General features: G+C 39.8%; 1 protein-coding gene across 1 annotated transcript in view; it reads right to left on the minus strand.

Annotated features, from left to right (window-relative positions):
- The window catches only part of tbc1d2b (TBC1 domain family, member 2B), a 49,385-nt gene that overhangs the window by 2,133 nt on the left and 20,414 nt on the right, over window positions 1-26,838 (minus strand). The window contains 6 exon segments of the mRNA XM_062061148.1: window positions 4,102-4,287; window positions 4,355-4,472; window positions 8,981-9,475; window positions 20,321-20,499; window positions 20,597-20,707; window positions 23,484-23,903. Of these exon segments, the coding sequence (XP_061917132.1) occupies window positions 4,102-4,287; window positions 4,355-4,472; window positions 8,981-9,475; window positions 20,321-20,499; window positions 20,597-20,707; window positions 23,484-23,903 (1,509 nt within the window).

Consider the following 26,838-nt stretch of genomic DNA (forward strand, 5'->3'; position numbering starts at 1 on the left):
ATACAGTTGGTCGCTACAGCTGTAAGTGCAAGTTAAAGCTCTACTATGCAAAGCGAAAGCCATTTATCAACAACACCCAGAAACGCAGCCGGCTTCGCTGGGCCCGAGATCATCTAAGATGGACTCATACAAAGTGGAAAAATGTTCTTTGGTCTGACGAGTCCACATTTCAAATTGATTTTGGAAATATTCGACATCGTGTCATCCGGACCAAAGGGGAAGCGAACCATCTAGACTGTTATCGACGCAAAGTTCCAAAGCCAGCATCTGTGATGGTATGGGGGTGTATTAGTGCCCAAGGCATGGGTAACTTACACATCTGTGAAGGCACCATTAATGCTGAAAGGTACATACAGGTTTTGGAACAACATATGCTGCCATCTAAAGGCCGTCTTTTTCAAGGACGCCCCTGCTTATTTCAGCAAGACAATGCCAAACTACATTCAGCACGTGTTACACAGTCTGGCTTCGTAAAAAAAAGAGTGCGGGTACTTTCCTGGCCCGCCTGCAGTCCGGACTTGTCTCCCATCGAAAATGTGTGGCGCATTATGAAGCCTAAAATACGACAACGGAGACCCCAGACTGTTGAACGACTGAAGCTCTACATAAAACAAGAATGGGAAAAAATTCCACTTTCAAAGCTTCAACAATTAGTTTCCTCAGTTCCCAATCGTAAATTGAGTGTTGTTAAAAGAAAAGGTGATGTAACAGTGGTGAACATGCCCTTTCCCAACTACTTTGGCACGTGTTGCAGCCATGAAATTCTAAGTTAATGATTATTTGCAAAAAAAATTAAGTTTATGAGTTTGAACATCAAATATCTTGTCTTTGTAGCATATTCAATTGAATATGGGTTGAAAAGGATTTGCAAATCATTGTATTCCTTTTATATTTACATCTAACACAATTTCCCAACTCATATGGAAACGGGGTTTGTATATATATACACATATATAATTTGTATTTATTAATTTATATATGTATATATTTATGTATGTGTGGGAAAAAATCACAAGACTATTTCATCTCTACAGGCCTGTTTCATGAGGGTTTCCTCAATCATCAGGAGATTTTGTATATGTATATATTTATATTTATTTTGAAATTTTTGTTCACATGTTAAAGGTGTTTCAATGAACATACAAGCATGTTTAACATATAGATTCCCTTCTTTCATGAAGACAAGAATATAAGTGGGTGTATTACCTGATTCTGATGACTTGCATTGATTGCAATCAGACAAGATTCACAGTCGTGTTGATAACTTCCACATTTTCTAATTTACATTGTGGAGGAGACAAAAAATTCCAAAAGAGTTTGGTTTTTGGCATCTTATGTGTCCAGCTTCCATGCTCGTATCCTTGACAAGAAATACATTGACGGAAAACTGCGTAGGCTGCTAGCTTGTGTGCGCTAGCTTTCGGAGACTCTTATTTTGTTAGCGCAGGCAGGATGGAGCAGCACTTTTGTTGTGAAGACAGGAACTGTGCGGTCTGTCTTTAAGTTTTTGATGGCAGGTACAGCGCGGGAGTCTATTTCTCACCTTCCTGACAGTGTTTTTTTTTTCCCCAGACTGAGCTGGCAGCAGCTAGCGTCATCTCACAAGATCCTTGTGTGGCTTGAGTGTCAATCAAGTGACGTCATAGTGAAGATTGATGATCGCTCATTTTTAGCTCTATTTTTTTCACTGCCTGGCTGGCAATCGACTGACACACCCTCCACCAACCATGTGATAAAGGCATCTAAAACAATTTATTATTTGCTATTCCTGTTATTATTAAATTAAATGTTTTGAACATTTGTGATAATCTAAATTTCCCCAATATTAGTATAGTTATTAGCTTATTAATTGGATACAGCTGCAAATATTGTTAATGTCCTGTTTGACAATGATTCTGTCAGTTGTTACACAGTAAATTGTAAAGTGACTGTTATTTGTTCTTTATAATTGAGTAATCTTGTATTTTATTTCGGACCCCCCAGGAAGAAAATCAGCAGTTTCAGGTTTTCCAAATAAATATAAAAATAAATAATACATCTTATAGCCGGGCCAATATGCTAATAAATCAAATTCTCCTTATGTTCAGTTATGCCCCAAAGTTGTTGTTTTTTTAGCATACAAACGTAATTGTAAGTTAGTTGGTAACAAAACCACAACAAAATAACCAAAATATTACAAAACCCAAAACCAGTGAAGTTGGCACATTGTGTAACTCGTAAATAAAAACAGAATACAATGATTTGCAAATCCTTTTTGAACTAATATTCTATTAAATAGAAGGCAAAGACAAGATATTTAATGTTCACACTGAGAAACTTAATTTGTTTTTGCAAATAATTATTAACTTAGAATTTAATGGCAGCAACACACTGCAAAAAAGTTGGCACAGGGGAATGTTCACCACTGTGTTACATGGCCTTTCCTTTTAACAACACTCAGTAAACGTTTGGGAACTGAGGAGAAACATTTTTGAAGCTTCTCAGGTGGAATTCTTTCCCATTCTTGCTTGATGTACAGCTTAAGTTGTTCAACAGTCCGGGGGTCTCCCTTGTGCTATTTTAGGCTTCATAATGCGCCACACATTTTCAATGGGAGACAGGTCTGGACTACAGGCAGGCCAGTCTAGTACCCGCACTCTTTTACTATGAAGCCACGTTGATGTAACACGTACAGAATGTGGCATGGCATTGTCTTGCAGGAATAAGCAGGGGCGTCCATGATAACGTTGCTGGGATGGCAACATATGTTGCTCCAAAACCTGTATGTACCTTTCAGCATTAATGGTGCCTTCACAGATGTGTAAGTTACCCATGTCTTGGCCACCAATTCACCTCCATACCATCACACATGCTGGCTTTTCAACTTTGCGCCTATAACAATCCGGATGGATCTTTTCCTCTTTGGTCCGGAGGACACGACGTCCACAGTTTCCAAAAACAATTTGAAATGTGGACTCGTCAGACCACAGAACACTTTTCCACTTTGCATCAGTCCATCTTAGATGAGCTCAGGCCCAGCGAAGCTGGCGGCGTTTCTGGGTGTTGTTGATAAATGGCTTTGGCTTTGCATAGTAGAGTTTTAACTTGCACTTACAGATGTAGCGACCAACTGTAGTTACTGATAGTGGTCTTCTTAAGTGTTCCTGAGCCCATGTGGTGATATCCTTTACACACTGATGTCGCTTTTTGATGCAGTACCGCCTGAGGGATAGAAGGACCGTAATATCATCGCTTATGTGCAGTGATTTCTCCAGATTCTCTGAACCTTTTGATGATATTACAGAGCGTAGATGGTGAAAACCCTAAATTCCTTGCAATAGCTGGTTGAGAAATGTTGTTCTTAAACTGTTCGACAATTTACTCACGCATTTGTTGACAAAGTGGTGACCCTCGCCCCATCCTTGTTTGTGAATGACTGAGCATTTCATGGAAGCTGCTTTTATACCCAATCATGGCACCCACCTGTTCCCAATTTGCCTGTTCACCTGTGGGATGTTCCAAATAAGTGTTTGATGAGCATTCCTCAACTTTCTCAGTCTTTTTTGCCACCTGTGCCATCTTTTTTCAAACACGTTGCAGGCATCAAATTCCAAATGAGCTAATATTTGAAAGAAATAAAGTTTTCCAGTTTGAACGTGTCTTATCCTTTGTTAAAAAGGATTTGCAAATCATTGTATTCTCTTTTTATTAACCATTTACACAACGTGCCAACTTCACTGGTTGTAGGTTTTGTAGAAGTAGCCACAACCAGAATAATAAAATATTTAAAATGAATACCTATGTGACATTGCCAATCAAATCTCAGCATTAATAACGTTATAAATGGCTAAATTAGCATAAAGCTGCTGTATTATAATGTATTTTTTAATTATGCAAATGTAGCTAAATAAGTGGATGTTCCGTGTACAATACACACTAGCACCGTTTTCACCAACAAATGCCTTTTAGAAAACATGAGCAAACATTCCTGGTGGTCATAGCAGCTGGAGCAGAAAGAAAGCTGAACTATTCCTCATGGCCAGCAGGAGAAGACTCCTCCAAAAGTCAGTATTGAACTCTGCTGAAGGGAGCATATCTGTGTCGTACTTCTGAGTAACTGACCTTAGGACCTTCGTAGAGGAAGGCGTCCCAAATCTTGAAGAGGATGTCGCTGACCACGCTGTCCACAAACACCACCAGGAACCAGTTGAAGGTGATGAGGGAGAAGTCCACCTTGTGCTGCTCAAAGTGGGCGTGGAGTCGGGGCAGTTTCTCGCTCATCAAGTCCTTGAAGACCCGCTGGTCCACCTGCATGGACACCACCCTCAACATTACTTAGGACTAGATAAAAAAAAAAGTGGGAAACTTGTTGTACCTGCGAGCCAAGCAGAGTCTTGGTGTAATAATCTCTTGGCATGAAAACTTCCACAATGGCTATGAGGCTCCAAAAGGCGTCTTCTTGGTCCAGATAGAGCAAGGCAATAGCTGCCAGTCTGAAATATGCAACGCAATGAAGGGTGAAATCTGTGGTTCCAAAGTGTGGTTGGCCAACCAAAACATACACTAATGCCACACTGATGTAAAATAGGACATTTAAAGGCCTACTGAAATGATTTTTTTTATTTAAACGGGGATAGCAGATCCATTCTATGTGTCATACTTGATCATTTCGCGATATTGCCATATTTTTGCTGAAAGGATTTAGTATAGAACAATGACGATAAAGTTCGCAACTTTTGGTCTCTGATAAAAAAAAGCCTTGCCCCTACCGGAAGTAGCGTGACGTCACCGGAGGAAGGGCTGCTCACATTTTCCTATTGTTTTCAATGCAGCGAGAGAGATTCGGACCGAGAAAGCGACAATTACCCCATTAATTTGAGCCAGGATGAAAGATTTGTGGATGAGGAACGTGAAAGTGAAGGACTAGCGTGCAGTGCAGGACGTATCTTTTTTCGCTCTGGCCATAACTTAGGTACAAGGGTTCATTGGATTCCACACTCTCTCCTTTTTCTATTGTGGATCACGGATTTGTATTTTAAACCACCTCGGATACTATATCCTCTTGAAAATGAGAGTCGAGAACGCGAAATGGACATTCACAGTGACTTTTATCTCCACGACAATACATCGGTGAAGCTCTTTAGCTATGGAGCTAACGTGATAGCATCGTGCTTAAATGCAGATACAAACAAAATAAATAAACCCCTGACTGGAAGGATAGACAGAAGATCAACAATACTATTAAACCATAGACATGTAAATACACGGTTAATGCTTTCCAGGCTGGCGAAGCTTAACAATGCTGTTGCTAACGACGCCATTGAAGCTAACTTAGCAACGAGACCTCACAGAGCTATGCTAAAAACATTGACGCTCCACCTACGCCAGCCAGCCCTCATCTGCTCATCAACACCCGTGCTCACCTGCGTTCCAGCGATCGACGGAGCGACGAAAGACTTCACCTGATCATAGATGCGGTCGGCGGCCCGGAGACGGAGGAAGTCAAGGTGAGGTCGGCGGCTAGCGCATCTGCTATCCATCTCAAAGTCCTCCTGGTTGTGTTGCTGTAGTCCGCCGCTAATACACCGATCCCACCTACAACTTTCTTCTTTGCAGTCTTCATTGTTCATTAAACAAATTGCAAAAGATTCACCAACACAGATGTCCAGAATACTGTAGAATTTTGAGATGAAAACAGAGCTTTTTGTATTGGCTTCAATGGGGCCGAATATTTCCGTTTCAACGATTGACGTCACGCGCATACGTCAGCATACATAAACGTTTTCAACCGGAAGTTTAGCGGGAAATTTAAAATTGCACTTAATAAGTTAACCCCGCCGTATTGGCATGTGTTGCAATGTTAAGATTTCATCATTGATATATAAACTATCAGACTGCGTGGTCGGTAGTAGTGGCTTTCAGTAGGCCTTTAGGAAGTAAATACATTTTGCATAGAAGTGTAATCATTAGAGACTTCCCTTATTAGGGTATGTATTTGGCCGTATTTGAAGACAATTAGTAGCTGTAAACTATATTAGGCTATTCATGTTTCAAAAGGATGAACATTTCCTTCTATAAAAGTTATGGAAACTTTCGGAAGACTTGACATAGAACATATTCAAAGATGGACACTTTCATTTAGATTCATGTGAATACAGAGCAGGACGTACTGTTTATTTATAACTGGGTGTCCAACTTGCATCACTATTTCAGCTACTTTGAAAAATAAGAAATGTGAGGTGATGTTTTGATCCAACATCTGTGAAGACCAAGTCTTCCAAGAAGATGTGGTTCATATCACCGCAGCTGATCTGTCTTACAATACCTTGGAGAGGCACGATTACAGCAAGGATACAGCAACTGTACTACACAAACAAGGGCATCAATTTGCATCTACGGACTGAATGTGGATGTGTTTAGCTTCCTGGAGATCGTCGGACATGTGTAAGTAATCACAGCGAGCTGCAACCAAAAAAAGAGATCAGCATTGTCATCTGAAAAAGGTAAACAAGCGTGTTTGTTTCAACAACTGTTTAAACTAAAGAAGAGTAAATGGTGCACTATGTTTGAGTGTGTTTACCACATTATCAATTAGTAACTCTACCTTGTTTGCAAGATTATTGCAAACTGCAAAGACTTTTAAAATGTGCACTTAATTTTGACTATACTTATTTCCAACACGTTTCGAGCAAATCAATGACTTGCAGTTCAGTAAAACATTTAAAAACGTTCCTGTATGACATTCTGACTACTAAATTGCATTTATACCTAAATATTGTGTTATTTTCTTCAAGTTTTAATTATACAAGCTAATAATAACAAGTGATGAATCATGATTAATCACAGGTTTAGTGTGATAAAAAAAATCACAAATCTCTCAAAATATTTTAGTAGGACTTTGGTAAGCTACGAAGCCACACTACTTTGACTGATTGTTGAAGCATTACAGCTACCATAGTCAAACTTACTGTGCTTCAACATACGAGTAATATTATATGTTTTGTTATTTCAAGGACTCCATAATAGCACCACTTGGGGGGCATTATCTGGTGTTTTGTTTCGACCTATCATACAAAACAAACTTTTCTTACCTATTGGTACCTGCTGTTGTGTATTTGGGATCTGCATAAGTCCCGAATAAGCTCCTTCTTTTTCTCTGTCCTCTTGTTGAGGGGCATTCATCTTCCGTGGTTGCCATTTCTAATACAAAGTAGCATATAGTATCTTTGTATACATTTTTTAATATTATTTAAATCTTTAAAACATATATTGCATTTTTACTTTGGTTTATTTTTAAAGGCCTACTGAAATGAAATGTTCTTATTTAAACGGGGATAGCAGGTCCATTCTATGTGTCATACTTGATCATTTCGCGATATTGCCATATTTTTGCTGAAAGTATTTAGTAGAGAACATCGAAGATAAAGTTCGCAACTTTTGGTCGCTGATAAAAAAGCCTTGCCTGTACCGGAAGTAGCGTGACGTCACAGGTTGTGGAGCTCCTCACATCTGCACATTGTTTACAATCATGGCCACCAGCAGGGAGAGCGATTCGGACCGGGAAAGCGACGATTACCCCATTAATTTGAGCGAGGATGAAAGATTTGTGGATGAGGAAAGTGAGAGTGAAGGATTAGAGGGCAATGGAAGCGATTCAGATAGGGAAGATGCTTTGAGAGGCGGGTGGGACCTGATATTCAGCTGGGAATGACTAAAACAGTAAATAAACACAAGACATATATATACTCTATTAGCCACAACACAACCAGGCTTATATTTAATATGCCACAAATTAATCCGCATAACAAACACCTCCCCCCTCCCGTCCATATAACCCACCAATACAACTCAAACACCCGCACAACACACTCAATCCCACAGCCCAAAGTACCGTTCACCGCTGCAAAGTTCATACAGCACATATATTTCCCCAAAGTTACGTACGTGACATGCACATAGCGGCACGCGATCAAATGTTTGGAAGCCAAAGCTGCGTACTCACGGTAGCGCGTCTGCTATCCAACTCAAAGTCCTCCTGGTTGTGTTGCTGCAGCCGGCCGCTAATACACCGCTTCCCACCTACAGCTTTCTTCTTTGCTGTCTTCATTGTTCATTAAACAAATTGCAAAAGATTCACCAACACACATGTCCAGAATACTGTGGAATTTTGCGATGAAAACAGACACATAATAGCTGGCCACAATGGTGTCCCAATATGTCCACTACAATCCGTGACGTCACGCGCAAAAGTCATCATATCGAGACGTTTTCAGCAGAATATTTCGCGGGAAATTTATAATTGCACTTTACTAATCTAACCCGGCCGTATTGGCATGTGTTGCAATGTTAAGATTTCATCATTGATATATAAACTATCAGACTGCGTGGTCGGTAGTAGTGGCTTTCAGTAGGCCTTTAAGTGACAAACTGCTGAAAGAAATCAATTCAAGTCCGAATCGTGATTGTTATCTATTCCGATTCTAAATCAATTCATAATTTTCAATAATCTATTTTTTTTAAGATTCAATGTTTTAAAAATAAATGTTTAAGGCTATCTTCGCATTCACTCGATGCGTGTATGTCGTATGTCAGCATTCTAGAGACACATTTGTAACCTGTAATAAAAAGGTTGTATTATCATTTTCATACCAAATAATTTATTGGGGGAATCTTGTTGAGTTGAGAATCAATTCTGAATCAAATCATCAGCCCAAGAATTGGAATTGTTGTTAGAGTTACATCCTATACATGTTTTAATTGTTGGGCTTGGAATTAAAAGTAAAAACAGGTTATTAATTATTGATGTTTTAACCAATATCAAGCTGCAAAAGTTAACATAAGTCTAAGTAAGCTAATTGGCAACGGCTATATTTTTCCTACTAACCACGTTATTAAACTCTAAATAAACAGTAAATGTGATGCGATAAAATTAAACTACATCTTTGATGATGACCACCCTATTGGGTGAAAATGAATATGGTAACAGAACATTTATGAGTACCTGTTGAGTCCCTGGCAGTATCCAATGTCAGGGTTCCTCCAGGAAAAAGCCACTAGAACATTCCTAAGTTTCTGGATGCCGGTGGCACTGGGCGAGGAGTAGTGTTTGTTGTTGGGTAAAGTCCGCAGCAAGTCCAGCTCAATCTGCTTGGTTGCCGGGTTGGGCTTCTCCCGGGCCACATTTAGCAAAGTCTCGTAATAGTCAGCCGCCAAGGGATCCCGGAACTTTTTGACGTGGACGGAGACACACCAGCGCCACATCCGAGAGCGATGTTCGTGGGGAATGCCGCAGCGGATCAGAGCCTTGAGCTCAGGGGAGCGCACCAAGTTGCGGTTCATTGTGCTGGCCAGATAGTTCTCCCACTTGACTCCGATAGACACCTCTTGATCCGTCATGGACAGGGATTTGAGCTCCAAGGCTCTCACCTTGGCCACCAACATCTCCTCTTCCTCCTCCTCTTCAGGCAACGTTTTGAAGCCATACACGTCATACTCACTGTCAATGAGATCACAGGACATGGTATCAACCAACGTTTGTGCATATTGCTACATAAGCAGTTTGAGGGGCACTATTTGGACAAGAGTATTGGGAAACCTGGGCCATAGCACCTATAGGAAATCAAAATAGGACAAGGTCACAAATGTTCTAATTCATTCCAGGTGTTAGATGTGCTTAAAGTGGGAGAAGCTCTTCTACATCACACTCATTAAAATATCTTTAATCATGGTAAAGTGACACATTTAGACCAGTGTTGTTCAACTGAATTGTTTTGGGGGCCACATTTCCAGAAAGCAAAAGACCAGGCTGTTGGACTTCTCCCTTCACTATTATTCTAATTTTGTATATTCCGGAACCCTCATGGCATTCAATCGATCATAACTGGACAGTTTGGTTTGTCTTGGAAGACGTTTCGTCTGTCATCCGAGTAGGCTTCATCAGTTCGTGCTCATAGACTTACATTGGTCAGATCTAGTATAGCGGTTGGTGCTAAACCCCAAATGTTTACAGGGTTTCCCACACATTAATTTATTTGTGGCGGCCCGCCACGAAAGAATTACGTGCGCCAAAAATAAATTAAAAAAAATAAAAAAATTAAAAAATTAAAAAAAATTTTTTTTTTTTTTTTTTTGTCCTCTCTAGGTTGTCAGGCAAATCATATAGTTGATGTAGATGCCCATATCGGCTGTTCAGATTTACTTTACAAAAGAGAAGTGTAGGATACTTCTCTTGTTGCCTTATTTGTATTTGACTTTATTAAATGTATTTATATTAGAAACACAACATGTGTATATAACAAAGGGTGCAAATTCTGCAGGCAGTAGGAAACACATGGTTAAGTGTAGGGAGTAAAACTGATGGCAGTCTAAAGTTCAAGATTTTTGGAGCTCTTTGTTCAGTGGATCAGATGTTTGATGAAGCTCTGTGTCTATCTACCACCACTACTGTTTTCTGTTTATTTGTTACTGACTGTGGCAGGACACCTCTGCCTCTGTTTCACTTTATGTTGCTGGTAAATAATATGGTTGTAGTAGTAGGCTAAAGTTAAATTATTTAGTATGCACTAATTAAAGGGGCAGAGCTTTGAGACATTTTAGCTTTTATATTTTATAAGATATATTTTTTGCAAGAACCACAATTAATAAATATATTTCAGTGAATAACTTATTGTTCAAATCTGTATATAAATATGTACATCAAGTGTTGTAATTATATTGTAAAATGGATGGATGGATGGATGGACCTTTAAAATGTTGGAGTGTTTTACTTGTTTTAAAGGCCTACTGAAACCCACTACTACCGACCACGCAGTCTGATAGTTTATATATCAATGATCAGAGGTGGGACCAAGTCATTGCTTTGCAAGTCACAAGTAAGTCTCAAGTCTTTGCCCTCAAGTCTCGAGTCAAGTCCCGAGTCAAGACAGGCAAGTCCCGAGTCAAGTCCAAAGTCAAGACTGGAAAGTCTCAAGTCAAGTCACAAGTCCTGCATTTTGAGTTTCGAGTCCTTTCAAGTCCTTTTGACCACAGACTAATATTTTTACACAGATTGTGTATGCTTTTAAACCGCTGTATTTATTAATTAAAACAAGTGCATTTGAAATAGCAGGAAAGAAAATAGTACTGACATTGCAATTCATAATAGCACTATTAACCAGTCATTTTAATAGTTTAAACAATTTTAAACATTTAACTCATTCCTTTACAGAATAAACACATTTGCAAAAACAAGTGCAACTGTACTTATTTGTACAAAAGTGTTAACATTGTATTTCCATGGCATATTGTATTGTAACTAGTTCCACAGCAGTTTCTATTATCTCATTGATCTCATCTCATACTGTATGTGTGTTGATGTGTGCGTACACATGAAAAACATAACAAAAACATGAACATAACAATGAACAGAGTTGTACTTTTTAGATGTCAGGGCCCTATGCAATATGTACACATATTCTTAATATAGTATATATTTTAACTGACCTTTATTTGACTATGTTTGTCTTTTTGTAGGTGGCTAAAATACGCGGTGCTGCTGACCGCCGTCTAACGTTATGTTACTGTGTGTGATACATTGACTAACGTAACGTTACCTGTAGGTACCTCATGCAACCCTGCTTAAAAAATCACTTGACAAAAAGTATGAATAAGGTACCAAACTGCAGTGGACGCAACATATTGCCGTGTTTGAAATGACGTTATAACCATAAACATCTTATAAGTAGACGCAATATTGGTTGCTGTGACGCGAGCAATTTGCATCTTGAAGTGGTGATGAGGAGCCGGCGAGCAGCCTAAACTGACAGTTGACAGGTAGAAAACAAAGATGCCGAGCTGGTGTTCAGCGTTTTCCTGCTCAAATGAGCGGACTGTTGAAAATAGGAATCGGGGGATTACTTTTCACAAGTAAGATTTAACATTAATGTACTATTGGTTGTATTTTATGAGTTGAGAAGGAGCAAAGATCTTCAATATTTGTATGTGAAAATCACAAATAAATCTTCTGGGGGAGGATGACGCCCCTACAGGGGTTTGGTTTACAAACTTTCAGCCCCACCTAAAACAAAATTCACCAGCCGCCATTGATTATAATGCATTCTCATTTTAGGCAAAATATAAGACAATACTTTCTTAACAGTATAATTGTAACCAGGAATAAGTCTTCAAGTAACAATATTCAAATACTAACATTGTTGGGTAAAACAGAATTTGGTTTTATTCTGAATCCAGTGAAACAGATTGGTGGTTTTAGCTGATATAAAGACTTTCAGGTGTTTATATATGTTTAAGTATTTGGCAGACGCTTTTATCCAAAGCGACATACATAAAAAATACATATATAACAATCACTGTAAACATTATCATTTAAGGGAAGAATGTAATACAACATATCAATACAAAGTGTCAAGACAGAAGAAACTCTCTGCTGCTGCAGCAACAGAGGTACGGTCTATAAGATATATAGATATCTAATGTATTCATACATTGTTTATGTAGCATGTATATATAACGTCATCATATTGTTTCTTCAATTTAAAAATAGCTGACCGTTTTTTCCCCCTTCTCTGGGATTATATTCCCAGTTTTAATCTCGGACGTCTGGTCACTAGCGTATAAGAATATTCTATTACTGTTAAGAAAACTATGAATAATAAAACATGTGTCCGTTATCATAGCTACACGTATGACAAAAAAGCGCGTGAAAATGAGTGGTAATCAGTGAGGTAAAATGAATTAAATGCGCTGACAGTTCATTGCTCCTGCCAAATGAATTGCACTGAGTGGAGCGGATCACCACTCCAAGATGGCGGCCCCGCGTCTCGTCTGCGCCAGTAGGCAGTAGCGCTCGATGCTGTGTACCCTTATAAGATGTCTATGGTTATAACGTTAGCAGTGAGTTTACAGCCTCACTGATTTAACTACACAGCAAATAAAAGTCATGTTACTTAGCCAATAAACGTTAGCTTACATTCAAAACTTACCCTTCTTTGTGCAACTTCAAATGTCGAACGAAGTTGGAAGTTGTTGCGTCTCCGTCTGTAATATTCCAACTGCGTGATTTGCATACGGCAATTCGTTGACCAAGTCGTAGTTTTTATACCCGAACGAAACCAACTTTGGTATAAATCTTTCTCACTGGCGCGTTGTTTGACAACTCTTGTTCATTGGTTGTCCTGCAATTTGATTGGCTGAATGCTGTGTGATGAAAACAATGTAGATCTAATTTGATTGGCTGTTGTACTGACAGCACACCAGCTGACAGGCAGCACACACGCTGATAGACAGACAGACACGTACAAAATGAAAGATACGGAGCGCTCCCAAATAACTTTTTAAGCTTTAGGTTTTGGGGAAAGTAGCAAGTCATGTCAAGTCAAAAGGCTCAAGTCCAAGTGAAGTCACAAGTCATTGATGTTAAAGTCTAAGTCGAGTTGCAAGTCTCTTTACATTTTGTCAAGTCGAGTCTAAAGTCATCAAATTCATGACTCGAGTCTGACTCGAGTCCAAGTCATGTGACTCGAGTCCACACCTCTGTCAATGATGAAATCTTAACATTATAACACATGCCAATACGGCCGGGTTAACTTATAAAGTGACATTTTAAATTTGCCGCTAAACTTCCGGTTCGAAACGCCTCTGAGGATGACGTATGCGCGTGACGTAGACCGGGGAACACGGGTATGCCTTCCACATTGAAGCCAATACGAAAAAGCTCTGTTTTCATTTCATAATTCCACAGTATTCTGGACATCTGTGTTCGTGAATCTGTTGCAATCATGTTCATTGCATTATGGAGAAGGAAGCTGAGCAAGCAAAGAAGAAAGTTGTCGGTGCGAAATGGACGTATTTTTCGAACGTAGTCAGCAACAACAGTACACAGCCGGCGCTTCTTTGTTTACATTCCCGAAAGATGCAGTCAAGATGGAAGAACTCGGATAACAGAGACTCTAACCAGGAGGACTTTTGACTTCGATACACAGACGCCTGTAGAGAACTGGGACAACACAGACTCTTACCAGGATTACTTTGATTTGGATGACAAAGACGCAGACGTGCTACAGTGAGTATGCAGCTTTGGCTTCTAAACATTTGATCGCTTGACCGTATGTGCGCAACTTTTTTTTGCGTATGTACGTAACTTTTTTAAAATATATAAGCTTTATGAACCTTGGTTTAGGTGAACGGTCTTTTGGGCTGAGTGATTGTGTGTGTTGATCAGGTGTTTGAATTGTATGGCGTGTTCTATGGAGCTAGGAGCTAGCATAGGAGCTAGGAGCTAGCATAACACGTACCGTACCGTACGTGCGCGTCACGTACATAACTTTTAAAAATATATAAGCTTTATGAACCTTGGGTTAGGTGAACGGTCTTTTGGGCTGAGTAATTGTGTGTGTTGATCAGGTGTTTGAATTGTATTGGCGTGTTCTATGGAGCTAGGAGCTAGCATAGGAGCTAGGAGCTAGCATAACACGTACCGTACCGTACGGTGCGCGTCACGTACGTAACTTTTTAAAAATATATAAGCTTATGAACCTTGGGTTAGGTGAACGGTCTTTTGGGCTGAGTGATTGTGTGTGTTGATCAGGTGTTTGAATTGTATTGGCGTGTTCTATGGAGCTAGGAGCTAGCAGAGGAGCTAGGAGCTAGCATAACAAACACGCAGGTGTTATTATGCAGGATTAATTTGTGGCATATTAAATATAAGCCTGGTTGTGTTGTGGCTAATAGAGTATATATATGTCTTGTGTTTATTTACTGTTGTAGTCATTCCCAGCTGAATATCAGGTACCGTGAGTATGCAGCCTTGGCTGCTAAACATTTGATAACTTGACCGTATGTGCGCGTCACGTACGTAACTTTTAAAAATATATAAGCTTTATGAACCTTGGGTTAGGTCAGGGGTCGGCAACCTTTACCACTCAAAGAGCCATTTTGGCAAGTTTCACAAATTAAAGAAAGTGATGGGAGCCACAAAAAAATTTACAATTTAAAATGAAAAACACTGCATACAGAGCTTAAATGCTTTGTGCTATATTAACCAGGGGTCTCCGACACACGCACCGGCACGCACTTTAATGTGTACATTTGATGTTAGTGCAGCCCGCGAGTTTTGAATGAATGGCGCTTGATAGCGTCATACTTGCCAATCCTCTCATTTTTCCCCGGGAGACTCCCGAATATCAGAGCGTGATGACACCGCCCCCTCTACAGCCTGCCCCTAACAGTGTACCTGCTTGACCACACGTAAGTGACAGCAAGGCGTACTACCTCAGCAACCACACATCTTACACTGACGGTGCCAATACCCAGAATCCCATGCAGCACTAACTCTTCCGTACTAGTTCAGCAAGCACACATCTTACACTGACGGTACCAATACACATCTGACACTGACGGTACCAATACACATCTTACACTGACGGTACCAATACCCAGAATCCCATGCAGCACTAACTCTTCCGCTCAACCAACGCAAGGAGAGGGGGGGGGGGGGGGTTGTGGTAGCGGGGTGTATAATCTAGACCGGAAGAGTTAGGACTGCATGGGATTCTGGGTAATGGTTGTGTTGTGTTTATGTTGTGTTACAGTGCAGATGTTCTCCAGAAATGTGTTTTTCATTCTTTTTTGGTGTGGGTTCACAGTGTGGCGCATATTTGTAACGTAACAATGTTAAAGTTGTTTGATACGGCTACCGTCAGTGTAAGCTGTGTGGCTGATGAGTAAGTATGCTTTGCTGTCTCCTGTGTGTGCGATTAATAACAACATGCAACATGCGGCTGGACTGGCACGCTGTATGTAAATGCTATAGAGGACAATTACTGCATTGCAATCAGGGCACGCCCTTTATCTAGTATTTATAGTCTAAATAGGATTATTTTTTTCCCTGGGAGTTATTTATGAGAGACACTGAGATCCATAAGTCTCCTGGAAAATCGGGGGTTCGGCAAGTATGTAGCTGAGCCGCATCAGAGTGGTCAAAGAGCCGCATGCGGCTCCGGAGCCGCGGGTTGCCGACCCCTGGGTTAGGTGAACGGTCTTTTGGGCTGAGTGATTGTGTGTGTTGATCAGGTGTTTGAATTGTATTGGCGTGTTCTATGGAGCTAGGAGCTAGCAGAGGAGCTAGGAGCTAGCATAAACACGCAGGTGTTTTTATGCAGGATTAATTGTGGCATGTTAAATATAAGCCTGGTTGTGTTGTGGCTAATAGAGTATATATATGTCTTGTGTTTATTTACTGTTGTAGTCATTCCCAGCTGAATATCAGGTCACCCCCGGCTCTCACAGCATCTTCCCTATCTGAATAGCTTCAACTCCCCACTAGTCCTTCACTTGCACTTTACTCATCCACAAATCTTTCATCCTCGCTCAAATTAAAGGGGAAATTGTCGCTTTCTCGGTCCGAATCTCTCTCACTTCATGCGGCCATCATTGTAAACAATAGGGAACTTTGCGTATATGTTCAACTGACTACGTCACGCTACTTCCGGTAGGTGCAAGCCTTTTTTTTATCAGATACCAAAAGTTGCAATCTTTATCGTCGTTGTTCTATACTAAATCCTTTCAGCAAAAATATGGCAATATCGCGAAATGATCAAGTATGACACATAGAATAGATCTGCTATCCCCGTTTAAATAAAAAAAATTCATTTCAGTAGGCCTTTAAGTGTTTTGGTCCTAATTTATCTCAGTAAGATAATACAGCTTGTAGCTGAGATTTTATGACCTATATTGAGTAAAACATGCTTGAAACGAGAATATCAACCGTTGCAAAGCTGTGTCATTAACACTCAAGTATACAACTACTTTTTTTAAAGTAATAATTTCTTATTTCAAGCATGAAAAAATAAATCATGACTTTGACAGAGTTTTGTCTCCCAATTAAAACAGATGGACTGGTTTTATTTTCAATGAAACAAGAGAAAATATGTACTCATAAATTAGTAAAGTTGGCACAGTACAGTAAACTGACAGTTAATATTTAAACATTTAACATGTGACATTTGTAACAATTTTGAACAGAAATAGTTCATGCACATTCAGATGAATTCTTCAAAATTACAATTAAAATTTTTTTGGCCGGGGGCCAGGCTGTATTTTATATATATATATATATATATATATATATATATATATATTTATATATATTCCTCGCACACTAATTGACTGAAAGAGCACGAACTTGGTGTGATGATGTCATGTTATCGATGGAAAAAATGCATTTTTAGACCATATGATTTGCCTAGGAGACCCCGAGAGTAACAAATGGTTGCCTTGTTGCCTTTCCATTAAAAACAATACATTTGTTTTTAGTATAAGTTTGCTGGTTTCAAGAAATGTAATGCCGAGCGCATATCATTATGTCAAGATAATGGCACTAGCATTTACTTAATTTAAGTATACTTTTTTTTTTTTCTGTCAAGAAAAGTGCACTTGTTATTAGTGAGAATATACTTATTTTAAGGTATTTTTGGGTTCATTGAGGTTAGCTAATTGTACTTGTTTTGGAAAGTCTTGACAAGCCAAATGTTCTTGTTGTATTGGCAGATAATTTTGCTTAGTTCAAATAAAATACCCCTATTTTTTGTAACTTTTTTTCTTGTTTTTGAACACTGACTTTTTGCAGTGCAGGTGGTGTCGCAGACCACCTCCTCTGTTCAGGAATGGTTTTTCAACCTTGACAAAGATGGCTTCCCTCACTTTTTTGTACCATCCGTCCTCCTTGCCCAGAATCTGTAAATTTTACTTCTCAAAAGGAAGGCTGTTTCTCCCTGAGGTGCTGGTAAACAGACGAGTCTTGCCCTGAAGAGTTTGTTCATGGCTTAGTGGTTGTTTTGTTTCCCCAATATGAGAATCAGTGCATTCAGAATTACACTGGATAGCATACACCAGATTGTTTTTGTGGGTGTGGGTTGTCCGGTCTTTGGGATGCACTAGTTTCTGTCTCGGTGTGTTGCCTGGTTGAAGTGTACTGGTATGTTGTGTTGGTTAAAACTTCTTCTGAGTTTCTCAGATAGACCTGATACATATGGAATGACAATAGTTTTGCGTCTGTTGACTTTTTCCTCCTCCTATGTTATTTCTGAAACTGGATGAAAAAGAGAGGACCTAAAACAGAATCTTGTACAACACTACTAGTATAACTAAATAAGTTGAACGAATGACTACTGACTACATCTGAAGTAAACAAGCTACAGGAACACCTTAAAGGCCTACTGAAAGCCACTACTACCGACCACGCAGTCTGATAGTTTATATATCAATGATGAAATCTTAACATTGCAACACATGCCAATACGGCCGGGTTAACTTATAAAGTGCAATTTTAAATTTCCCGGGAAACTTCCGCTTGAAAACGTCTAAGTATGATGACGTATGCGCATGACGTCACGACGGCAACGGAAGTATTCGGACCCAATGTGTCACCATACAAACTGCTCTGTTTTCATCGAACAATTCCACAGTATTCTGGACATCTGTGTTGGTGAATCTTTTTTAATTTGTTTAATGGACAATGGAGACTGCAAATAAGAAAGTTGTAGGTGCGACCGGTGTATTAGCGGCAGACTACAGCAACACCAACACCAGGAGGTTGTGTTGTGTTTGAGCTGGATAGCAGACGCGCTACCGTGAGTACAGCTTTGGCTTCCAAACATTTGATCGCTTGCCCGTACGTGCGTGTCGCTATGTGCATGTCACGTACGTAACTTTGGGGAAATACATGTTTCTTGCCGACTCTGATGGCGGCCGGGGTGTCGTCGAAAGCTACAACGCCCGCCGCCGCTCCGAAGCTAAGTTAGCTTCAATTGTTAAGCTTCACCAAGCTGGAAATTATTAACCGTGTAGTTACATGTACATGGTTTAATAGTATTGTTGATCTTCTGTCTATCCTTCCAGTCAGGGTTTTTTTTAAATTTTGTTTCTATCTGCATTTGAGCCCGATACTATCACGTTAGCTCCGTAGCTAAAGAGTTTCAACGATGTATTGTCGTGGAGATAAAAGTCACTGTGAATGTCCATTTCGCATTCTCGACTCTCATTTTCAAGAGGATATAGTATCAGAGGTGATTTAAAATACAAATCCGTGATCCACAATAGAAAAAGGAGAGAGTGTGGAATCCAATGAACCCTTGTACCTAAGTTACCGTCAGAGCGAAAAAAGATACGTCCTGCACTGCACTATAGTCCTTCACTCTAACGTCCTCATCCACGAGTCTTTCATCCTCGCTCAAATTAATGGGGTAATCGTCGCTTTCTCGGTCCGAATCTCTCTCGCTCCATTGTAAACAATGGGGAAATGTGAGGAATCCTTCCTCCTGTGACGTCACGCTACTTCCGGTACAGGCAAGGTTTTTTTTTTATCAGCGACCAAAAGTTGCGAACTTTATCGTCGTTGTTCTCTACTAAATCCTTTCAGCAAAAATATGGCAATATCGCGAAATGATCAAGTATGACACATAGAATGGATCTGCTATTCCCGTTTAAATTAAAAAAGTTCAAGCACACAGCTAAGATATCAAAGCAATGGCTTCAGGACAACTTTTTAAACGTCCTTGAGAGGCCCAGCCAGAGCCCATACCTGAATATGATTGAAAAGATCTGAAAAAGGCTGCGCACTGACGCTTCCCATCTAATCTGATGGAGCTAGAGAGGTGCTGCAAAGAGGAAGGGCGAAACTGCCCAAAGATAAGTGTGCCAAATTTGTGGCATCATATATTCAAAAAGACTTGAGGCTGTAATTGCTGCCGAAGGTGCATCAACAAAGTATTGAGCAATAGCTGTGAATACTTATGTACATGTAGAGCTGGGCGATATGGACCAAAACTGATATCCCGGTATTTTTAGGCCGAATGGCCGTATACAATATATACGATATCTTAAACAAAACGTCCAAAGTGCTTAAGGTTGCCTAAGTGGTTTCGCTTGGTTTTAACCCTCTTTTCTTTGCAAGGGTTATGAGTCATTCTTCATCTAAATGGGAATATATCAACATCCCATCAGTTGGCATTCTGTTATTGTTTAAGAAGATTATTTTCGACCGTGACTAAAAAAGATGTTCATCTTCATCTTTAGCGATGTACATTTAAAAAAGATAAATTAGGATACTTTGGGAGAGGGTAGGCCGTGGGTTAATTTGCAACCTGGGAACACCTCCAAACACAAAGCTTTTGAAGACTAAAAATGGGTTTAAAATTAGACTGAGGAGCACAATTTACATAAAATGTACCCATACCCAATATATGCTATCTAGACTACAAGGAAGTGGGTTAAATGTAAATAAGAATCATCATAGGTCCCCTTTAAGGATGTTTAAATAGTGACAATGATGAGAGCTTTAGTGTACCTGACAGTGTTTGGTTTAAATACAGTGTGTTCTGCCTGTAGAGCATCCTCTAACAATCTGGAGATGACCTCCCGGGCTGGACTCTGTTCTGCAGACGAGCACACTGGGTTGGTCACCTCCTGCAGCAGCACCAAATACTTACTCTCCACCTGACACAACTTGGCCTCCAGAACGGTGTACTGCAACAGAGAAGAAAACCAAGTCATCGTGGAATTTCCCTAAAAATGATTCATTCTTCCTGTTTCTTCAAATTGCAACACAGCCACAGTACCATACCTTTGCTTCTAGAGACTTTTCTCTACTTTCTGCATTTCTGCGCAATACTGTCAGCTCCAGGATCTCTTTGTTTAGAAATGTGTTTTGGGTTTTATAGCCTTGAAGACTGTCCTGAAATCAAAGCACATTATAGACTCATCAGCTTGAACTGCATAGTTATTAGGATATTCCACCGGATGTCTTTAATATTTTCTTATGCAGTAGTACATGAAAGCACAATAGGAGTTGCTCCACCTTGTGATGCAATTATTTGCAGTTCAACCACATATAGTAGAAATATAAACAATTTAATACCAATATTTGTGGCTAGTGTTAAAGGCCTACTGAAATGAATTTTTTTTATTTAAACGGGGATAGCAGATCCATTCTATGTGTCATACTTGATTATTTTGCGATATTGCCATATTTTTGCTGAAAGGATTTAGTATAGAACAACGACGATAAAGTTCGCAACTTTTGGTCTCTGATAAAAAAAAAGCCTTGCCCCTACCGGAAGTAGCGTGACGTCACCAGAGGAAGGGGTGCTCACATTTTCCTATTGTTTTTAATGCAGCGAGAGAGATTCGGACCGAGAAAGCGACGATTACCCCATTAATTTGAGCGAGGATGAAAGATTCGTGGATGAGGAACGTGAAAGTGAAGGACTAGCGTGCAGTGAAGGACTAGCGTGCAGTGCAGGACGTATCTTTTTTCGCTCTGACCGTAACTTAGGTACAAGGGCTCATTGGATTCCATACTCTCTCCTTTTTCTATTGTGGATCACGGATTTGTATTTTAAACCACCTCGGATACTATATCCTCTTGAAAATGAGAGTCAAGAACGCGAAATGGACATTCACAGCGACTTTTATCTCCACGACAATACATCGGTGAAGCTCTTTAGCTACGGAGCTAACGTGATAGCATCATGCTTAAATGCAGATAGAAACAAAATAAATAAACCCCTGACTGGAAGGATAGACAGAAAATCAACAATACTATTAAACCATAGACATGTAAATACACGGTTAATGCTTTCCAGGCTGGCGAAGCTTAACAATGCTGTTGCTAATGACGCCATTGAAGCTAACTTAGCAACGGGACCTCAGAGCTATGCTAAGAACATTAGCGCTCCACCTACGCCAGCCCTCATTTGCTCATCAACACCCGTGCTCACCTGCGTTCCCGCGATCGACGGAGCGACGAAAGACTTCACCCAATCACAGATGCGGTCGGCGGCCCGGAGACGGAGGAAGTCAAGGTGAGGATGGCGGCTAGCGTGTCTGCTATCCATCTCAAAGTCCTCCTGGTTGTGTTGCTGTAGTCCGCCGCTAATACACCGATCCCACCTACAACTTTCTTCTCTGCAGTCTTCATTGTTCATTAAACAAATTGCAAAAGATTCACCAACACAGATGTCCAGAATACTGTGGAATTTTGAGATGAAAACAGAGCTTTTTGTATTGGATTCAATGGGGCCGAATACTTCCGTTTCAACGATTGACGTCACGCGCATACGTCATCACACATAGACGTTTTCAACCGGAAGTTTAGCGTGAAATTTAAAATTGCACTTAATAAGTTAACCCCGCCGTATTGGGATGTGTTGCAATGTTAAGATTTCATCATTGATATATAAACTATCAGACTGCGTGGTCGGTAGTAGTGGCTTTCAGTACGCCTTTAAAATGACAAAAACAACATCTAAACACAAAAATGTAAACAAATTTGTTTGGCTTTCAAAAAAAAGTTCAGTGAAATATAATTAAACTTAAACTGTTGCCAAAAACGTAACATTTCAACTGTCGTAAAAATAAGTCAACTAATAAATCTAAAAACACAACCTTTAGCCTCATCTCGCTGGATTAAATAATTAGTGACAGTAATGGGCGTCTCATTATTTGGAACATCTCAAATCTGTCTTCTCTAATTGTCTAGGCTGGTCTTTATTTTAGACTCAGTGTCACGAAAAAGTGAAAAATAGCGAAAGGAAAAGCCCAGCATTAATCATTTAATGCTTGGGGAGTTTTTGTGTGACATTATGCAAGACTGTGGTTTAAACTCCTTGAGGGGTCAGATTATATTGTTTCCCACACTTCCTCGTGGTTACATAACATGGAATGGTGATTCTTTGGTCCAAACTTTGCAAAGATTATGTTTTAAAGACCATATTCAAGATGCTTTCTGACTGTCTCTTCAGAATATGCTGTTTTGTTGGCAGTCTTTTTCACGTGCCAAAGTCCTCTTCCAAGCTAAGCCCCCTTCGGATGCATTTTTACCCCCTCAGTCATGTTTTAGTTTTTACCACTTCCGTATAAAGTCTACAGACAGATTTAAGTTTGAACTATATGCTACGATTTAAAAGGAAGGGCAACAGCGGAGGATGCGTATGCATGTACGAGTCTGTCCCACAACAAGAGGATAGAGAAAAGTAAGACAATTAGTGACTACAAGTTTGAACTACAACTGAATAAAAATGGCAGACTCTGGCAAAGCTCTTTGGATAAACCGCTACCATATATGGAAATATCTGCTAACGAAATTAAGGAAAAATAAATCACTAAAGTTTCAAATTCCAAAAGGCTTGTTTGAAGCAAGTTTGAAAGAAAGCAAGATTGTTTTATAAATATCTCTGCCATTCCCCAATGATTTGTTTCAAATTTTATTCTTATTCTTATGTGGGATTCCAAGTACACAAAAACGGGTACAAATGGGTAAGAAAAGTTGGTTTTGCATAATAAGACCCCTTCAAGTTTTGCACGACTTTCGTGGCGAATATCTGGGATGGATTCGAAATAGTTCAACTTCAGGGGCTCAGCTTTGTTTCTTAAAAATTCTAAATGTTATTTTGTTCCCACTGTTTCTATTTTTGCCAAGTGGCCCAGCAATAGTGGGTGTTCTGTGTTACCTTAAGGGTGTCCAACTCTTGATTTTCTTTGCCGAGAGGTGGTGCACCATCATTTGTATTCCCGCTCTGCTCTGAGTTGGACAGCTTCATGATGGCTTCATCTTTGGCCTGGATGGTTTCCATCAGCATGCCCAGCTGCTCGTTGATCTCCCCCACTTTTATTTTCAGGCCCTTCAACTCTTGTTGAAGGCTTTCTTTCTCCAGGGCAAGGCGCTCCATGTGGCCACACAAGGACTGGATCTGTTCATTTCGTTCCTGAACCAGGGCCTCCAGACGGGCAACCTCCTCCTGGGTTACTATTGGACAGTTAACCTGATCGGACTCTGTTGATGATGGATCTGGTGGAGGGACTGTACGACGTTCTGGCTGACGATCACCCTGGGATGTTCTTAATGTTTGCTGCAAAAGTCTCACCAGCTCCTGATTGAGAACATATATAATACAACATCTGGGAAGTTAGGGAAGTTTGTTGCTGTTCTAAACGCTACTAACACACAACAGACAAACATAAATGGGGTCAGTAGTAGTATGGTTATGGTCATGGTTGTGGTTTAAGTTGATTTAAAACATATATATAGATACAATTTGATACTTCATAAAATCTACATATTCTCATTTCTCTTTACAACATGTTAAAAAAGGAGTAGGAAGAAGCATAGCTTATTTCAGTGTTTTTCATCTTTTTTTAGCCAAGGCACATTTATTGCGTTGAAAAAATGCGGAGGCACACCACCGGCAGAAATCATTAAAAAAACGAAACTCAGTTGACAGTAAAAAGTCGTTGTCAGAATTGTTGGATATGACTTTAAAGCATAACCAAGCATTATAGCTCTTGTCTCAAAGTAGGTGTACTGTCACCACTTGTCACATCACGCCGTGACTTATTTTGAGTTTTTTGCTGTTTTCCTGTGTGTAGTGTTTTAGTTTTTGTCCTGCGCTCCTATTTTGGTGGCTTTTTCTCTTTTTTTGGTCTTTTCCTGTAGCAGTTTCATGTCTTCCTTTGAGCGATATTTCCCGCATCTACTTTGTTTTAGCAATCAAGAACATTTCAGTTGTTTTTATCCTTCTTTGTGGGGACATTGTTGATTGTCATGTCGTGTTCAGATGTACATTGTGGACGCTGTCTTTGCTCCACAGTAAGTCTTTGCTGTCGTCCAGCATTCTGTTTTTGTTTACTTTGTAGACAGTTCAGTTTTAGTTTCGTTCTGCATAGCCTTCCCTAAGCTTCAATGCCTTTTCTTAGGGGCACTCACCTTTTGCTTATTTTTGGTTTAAGCATTAGACACCTTTTACCTGCACGCTGCCTGCCGCCGTTTCCGACATCTACAAAGCAATTAGCAACCTACTGCCACCTACTGATATGGAAGAGTATTACACGGTTACTCTGCCGAGCTCTAGACAGCACCGACACTCAACAACAACACATCATTTGCAAACTATAATTACTGGTTTGCAAAAAATATTTTTAATCCAAATAGGTGAAATTACATAATCTCCCACGGCACACCAGACTGTATCTCGGCACAGTGGTTGAAAAACACCGGCTTATTTAATGCTAACCCTTTTCCATCCATCCATTTTTCTACCGCTTGCCCCTCTTGGGGTTGCAAGGGGGCTGGAGCCTATCCCAGCTGCACTCGGGCAGGGAAGGCAGGGCACACGCTGGACTTTCCCAAATCATAGCAATTACTAACACTGCACTTATGTCCACTTCCTTTTCGTATCTTGTAGTACAATTTACATCAATTCATTCTAAATGCAACAATTATCTTAATAGTCAGTTATGATTCACATTATGAGACCAAATCTTATTTTTAACAAAGTTCAAGATGTTTATCAAAATTGTTCTTCCTTGTGCTTTGTAAAACTTGTAGTTTGAGCATTCTCTTCAACTGGATCATACTGGTACATTGTTTGACTATTCATTCTGTAATTTAATTACATATACTGAAGGTTTTAAGTGTTGTACGTGCATACAAATGTTTTAAATTTGATTTTTCTCCGAGGTTATGTTTTCCTCTTTTTTTTGTACATTCTTGAGTAGCAGGTTATAGTTTGCTTTGTACATAATTTTAGCTCTTTATAAAAGCACCAAATCATTTAATTTCAGTATTTTGTATTTAATTAAATAAAGGGTCTGTATGTTCTACTCCATTCATCACATTTATCTTTAAATTAGCATCAAAACTCATCTGATGTTCGCCAACATGCCAACAACCTTAAAAACAAACAGCTGTATTACCAAATCAAAAAGCAAAATGCACATTTTTGTTTCGTGAGTGCGAGCGACCACAGAGGTAGGAAACCGTGTGTACATCGGCTTTTGATTGATTGAAACTTTTATTAGTAGATTGCACAGTTCAGTACATATTCCGTACAATTGACCACTTAATGGTAACACCCGAATAAGTTTTTCAACTTGTTTAAGTCGGGGTCCACGTCCAGGGCTGTGTTTTAACATCCTAGTACTAACGCATCTGGACTGATCATTACCGTGACTATTAGAAAATAAATATATAATGTAGCAACTATCAATTGATTCCATTTATTTTTTGACAGTTAATGTCAAACTGTCACTCTCTGACTTACAAACAAACACACACACACACACACACACACACACACACACACACACACACACACACACACACACACACACACACACACACACACACACACACACACACACACACACACACACACACACACACACACACACACACACACACACACACACACACACACACACACACACACTCAGACACAGACATAAACACACACAAATAAGAGACACACACAGTTGACAATGTCTGACATTTGTACTGAATAGAGCTCTTAAAGGCCTACTGAAAATATTTTTTTTTATTCAAACGGGGATAACAGATCCATTCTAAGTGTCATACTTGATCATTTCGTGATTTGCCTTATTTTTGCTGAAAGGATGTAGTACAGAACATCGACGATAAAGTTCTCAACTTTTGGTCGCTGATAAAAAAAAGCCTTGCCTGTACCGGAAGTAGCGTGACGTCACAGGTTGAAAGGCTCCTCACATTTCCCCATTGTTTACACCAGCAGCGAGAGCGATTCGGACCGAGAAAGCGACAATTACCCCATTAATTTGAGCGAGGATGAAAGATTCGTGGATGAGGTACGTGAGAGTGAAGGACTAGAGTGCAGTGCAGGACGTATCTTTTTTCGCTCTGACCGTAACTTAGGTACAAACTGGCTCATTGGATTCCACACTCTCTCCTTTTTCTATTGTGGATCACGGATTTGTATTTTAAACCACCTCAGATACTATATCCTCTTGAAAATGAGAGTCGAGAACGCGAAATGGACATTCACAGTGACTTTT

Source organism: Entelurus aequoreus, linkage group LG10 (genome assembly GCF_033978785.1).
Source record: "Entelurus aequoreus isolate RoL-2023_Sb linkage group LG10, RoL_Eaeq_v1.1, whole genome shotgun sequence".
Taxonomy (NCBI): Eukaryota; Metazoa; Chordata; class Actinopteri; order Syngnathiformes; family Syngnathidae; genus Entelurus; species Entelurus aequoreus.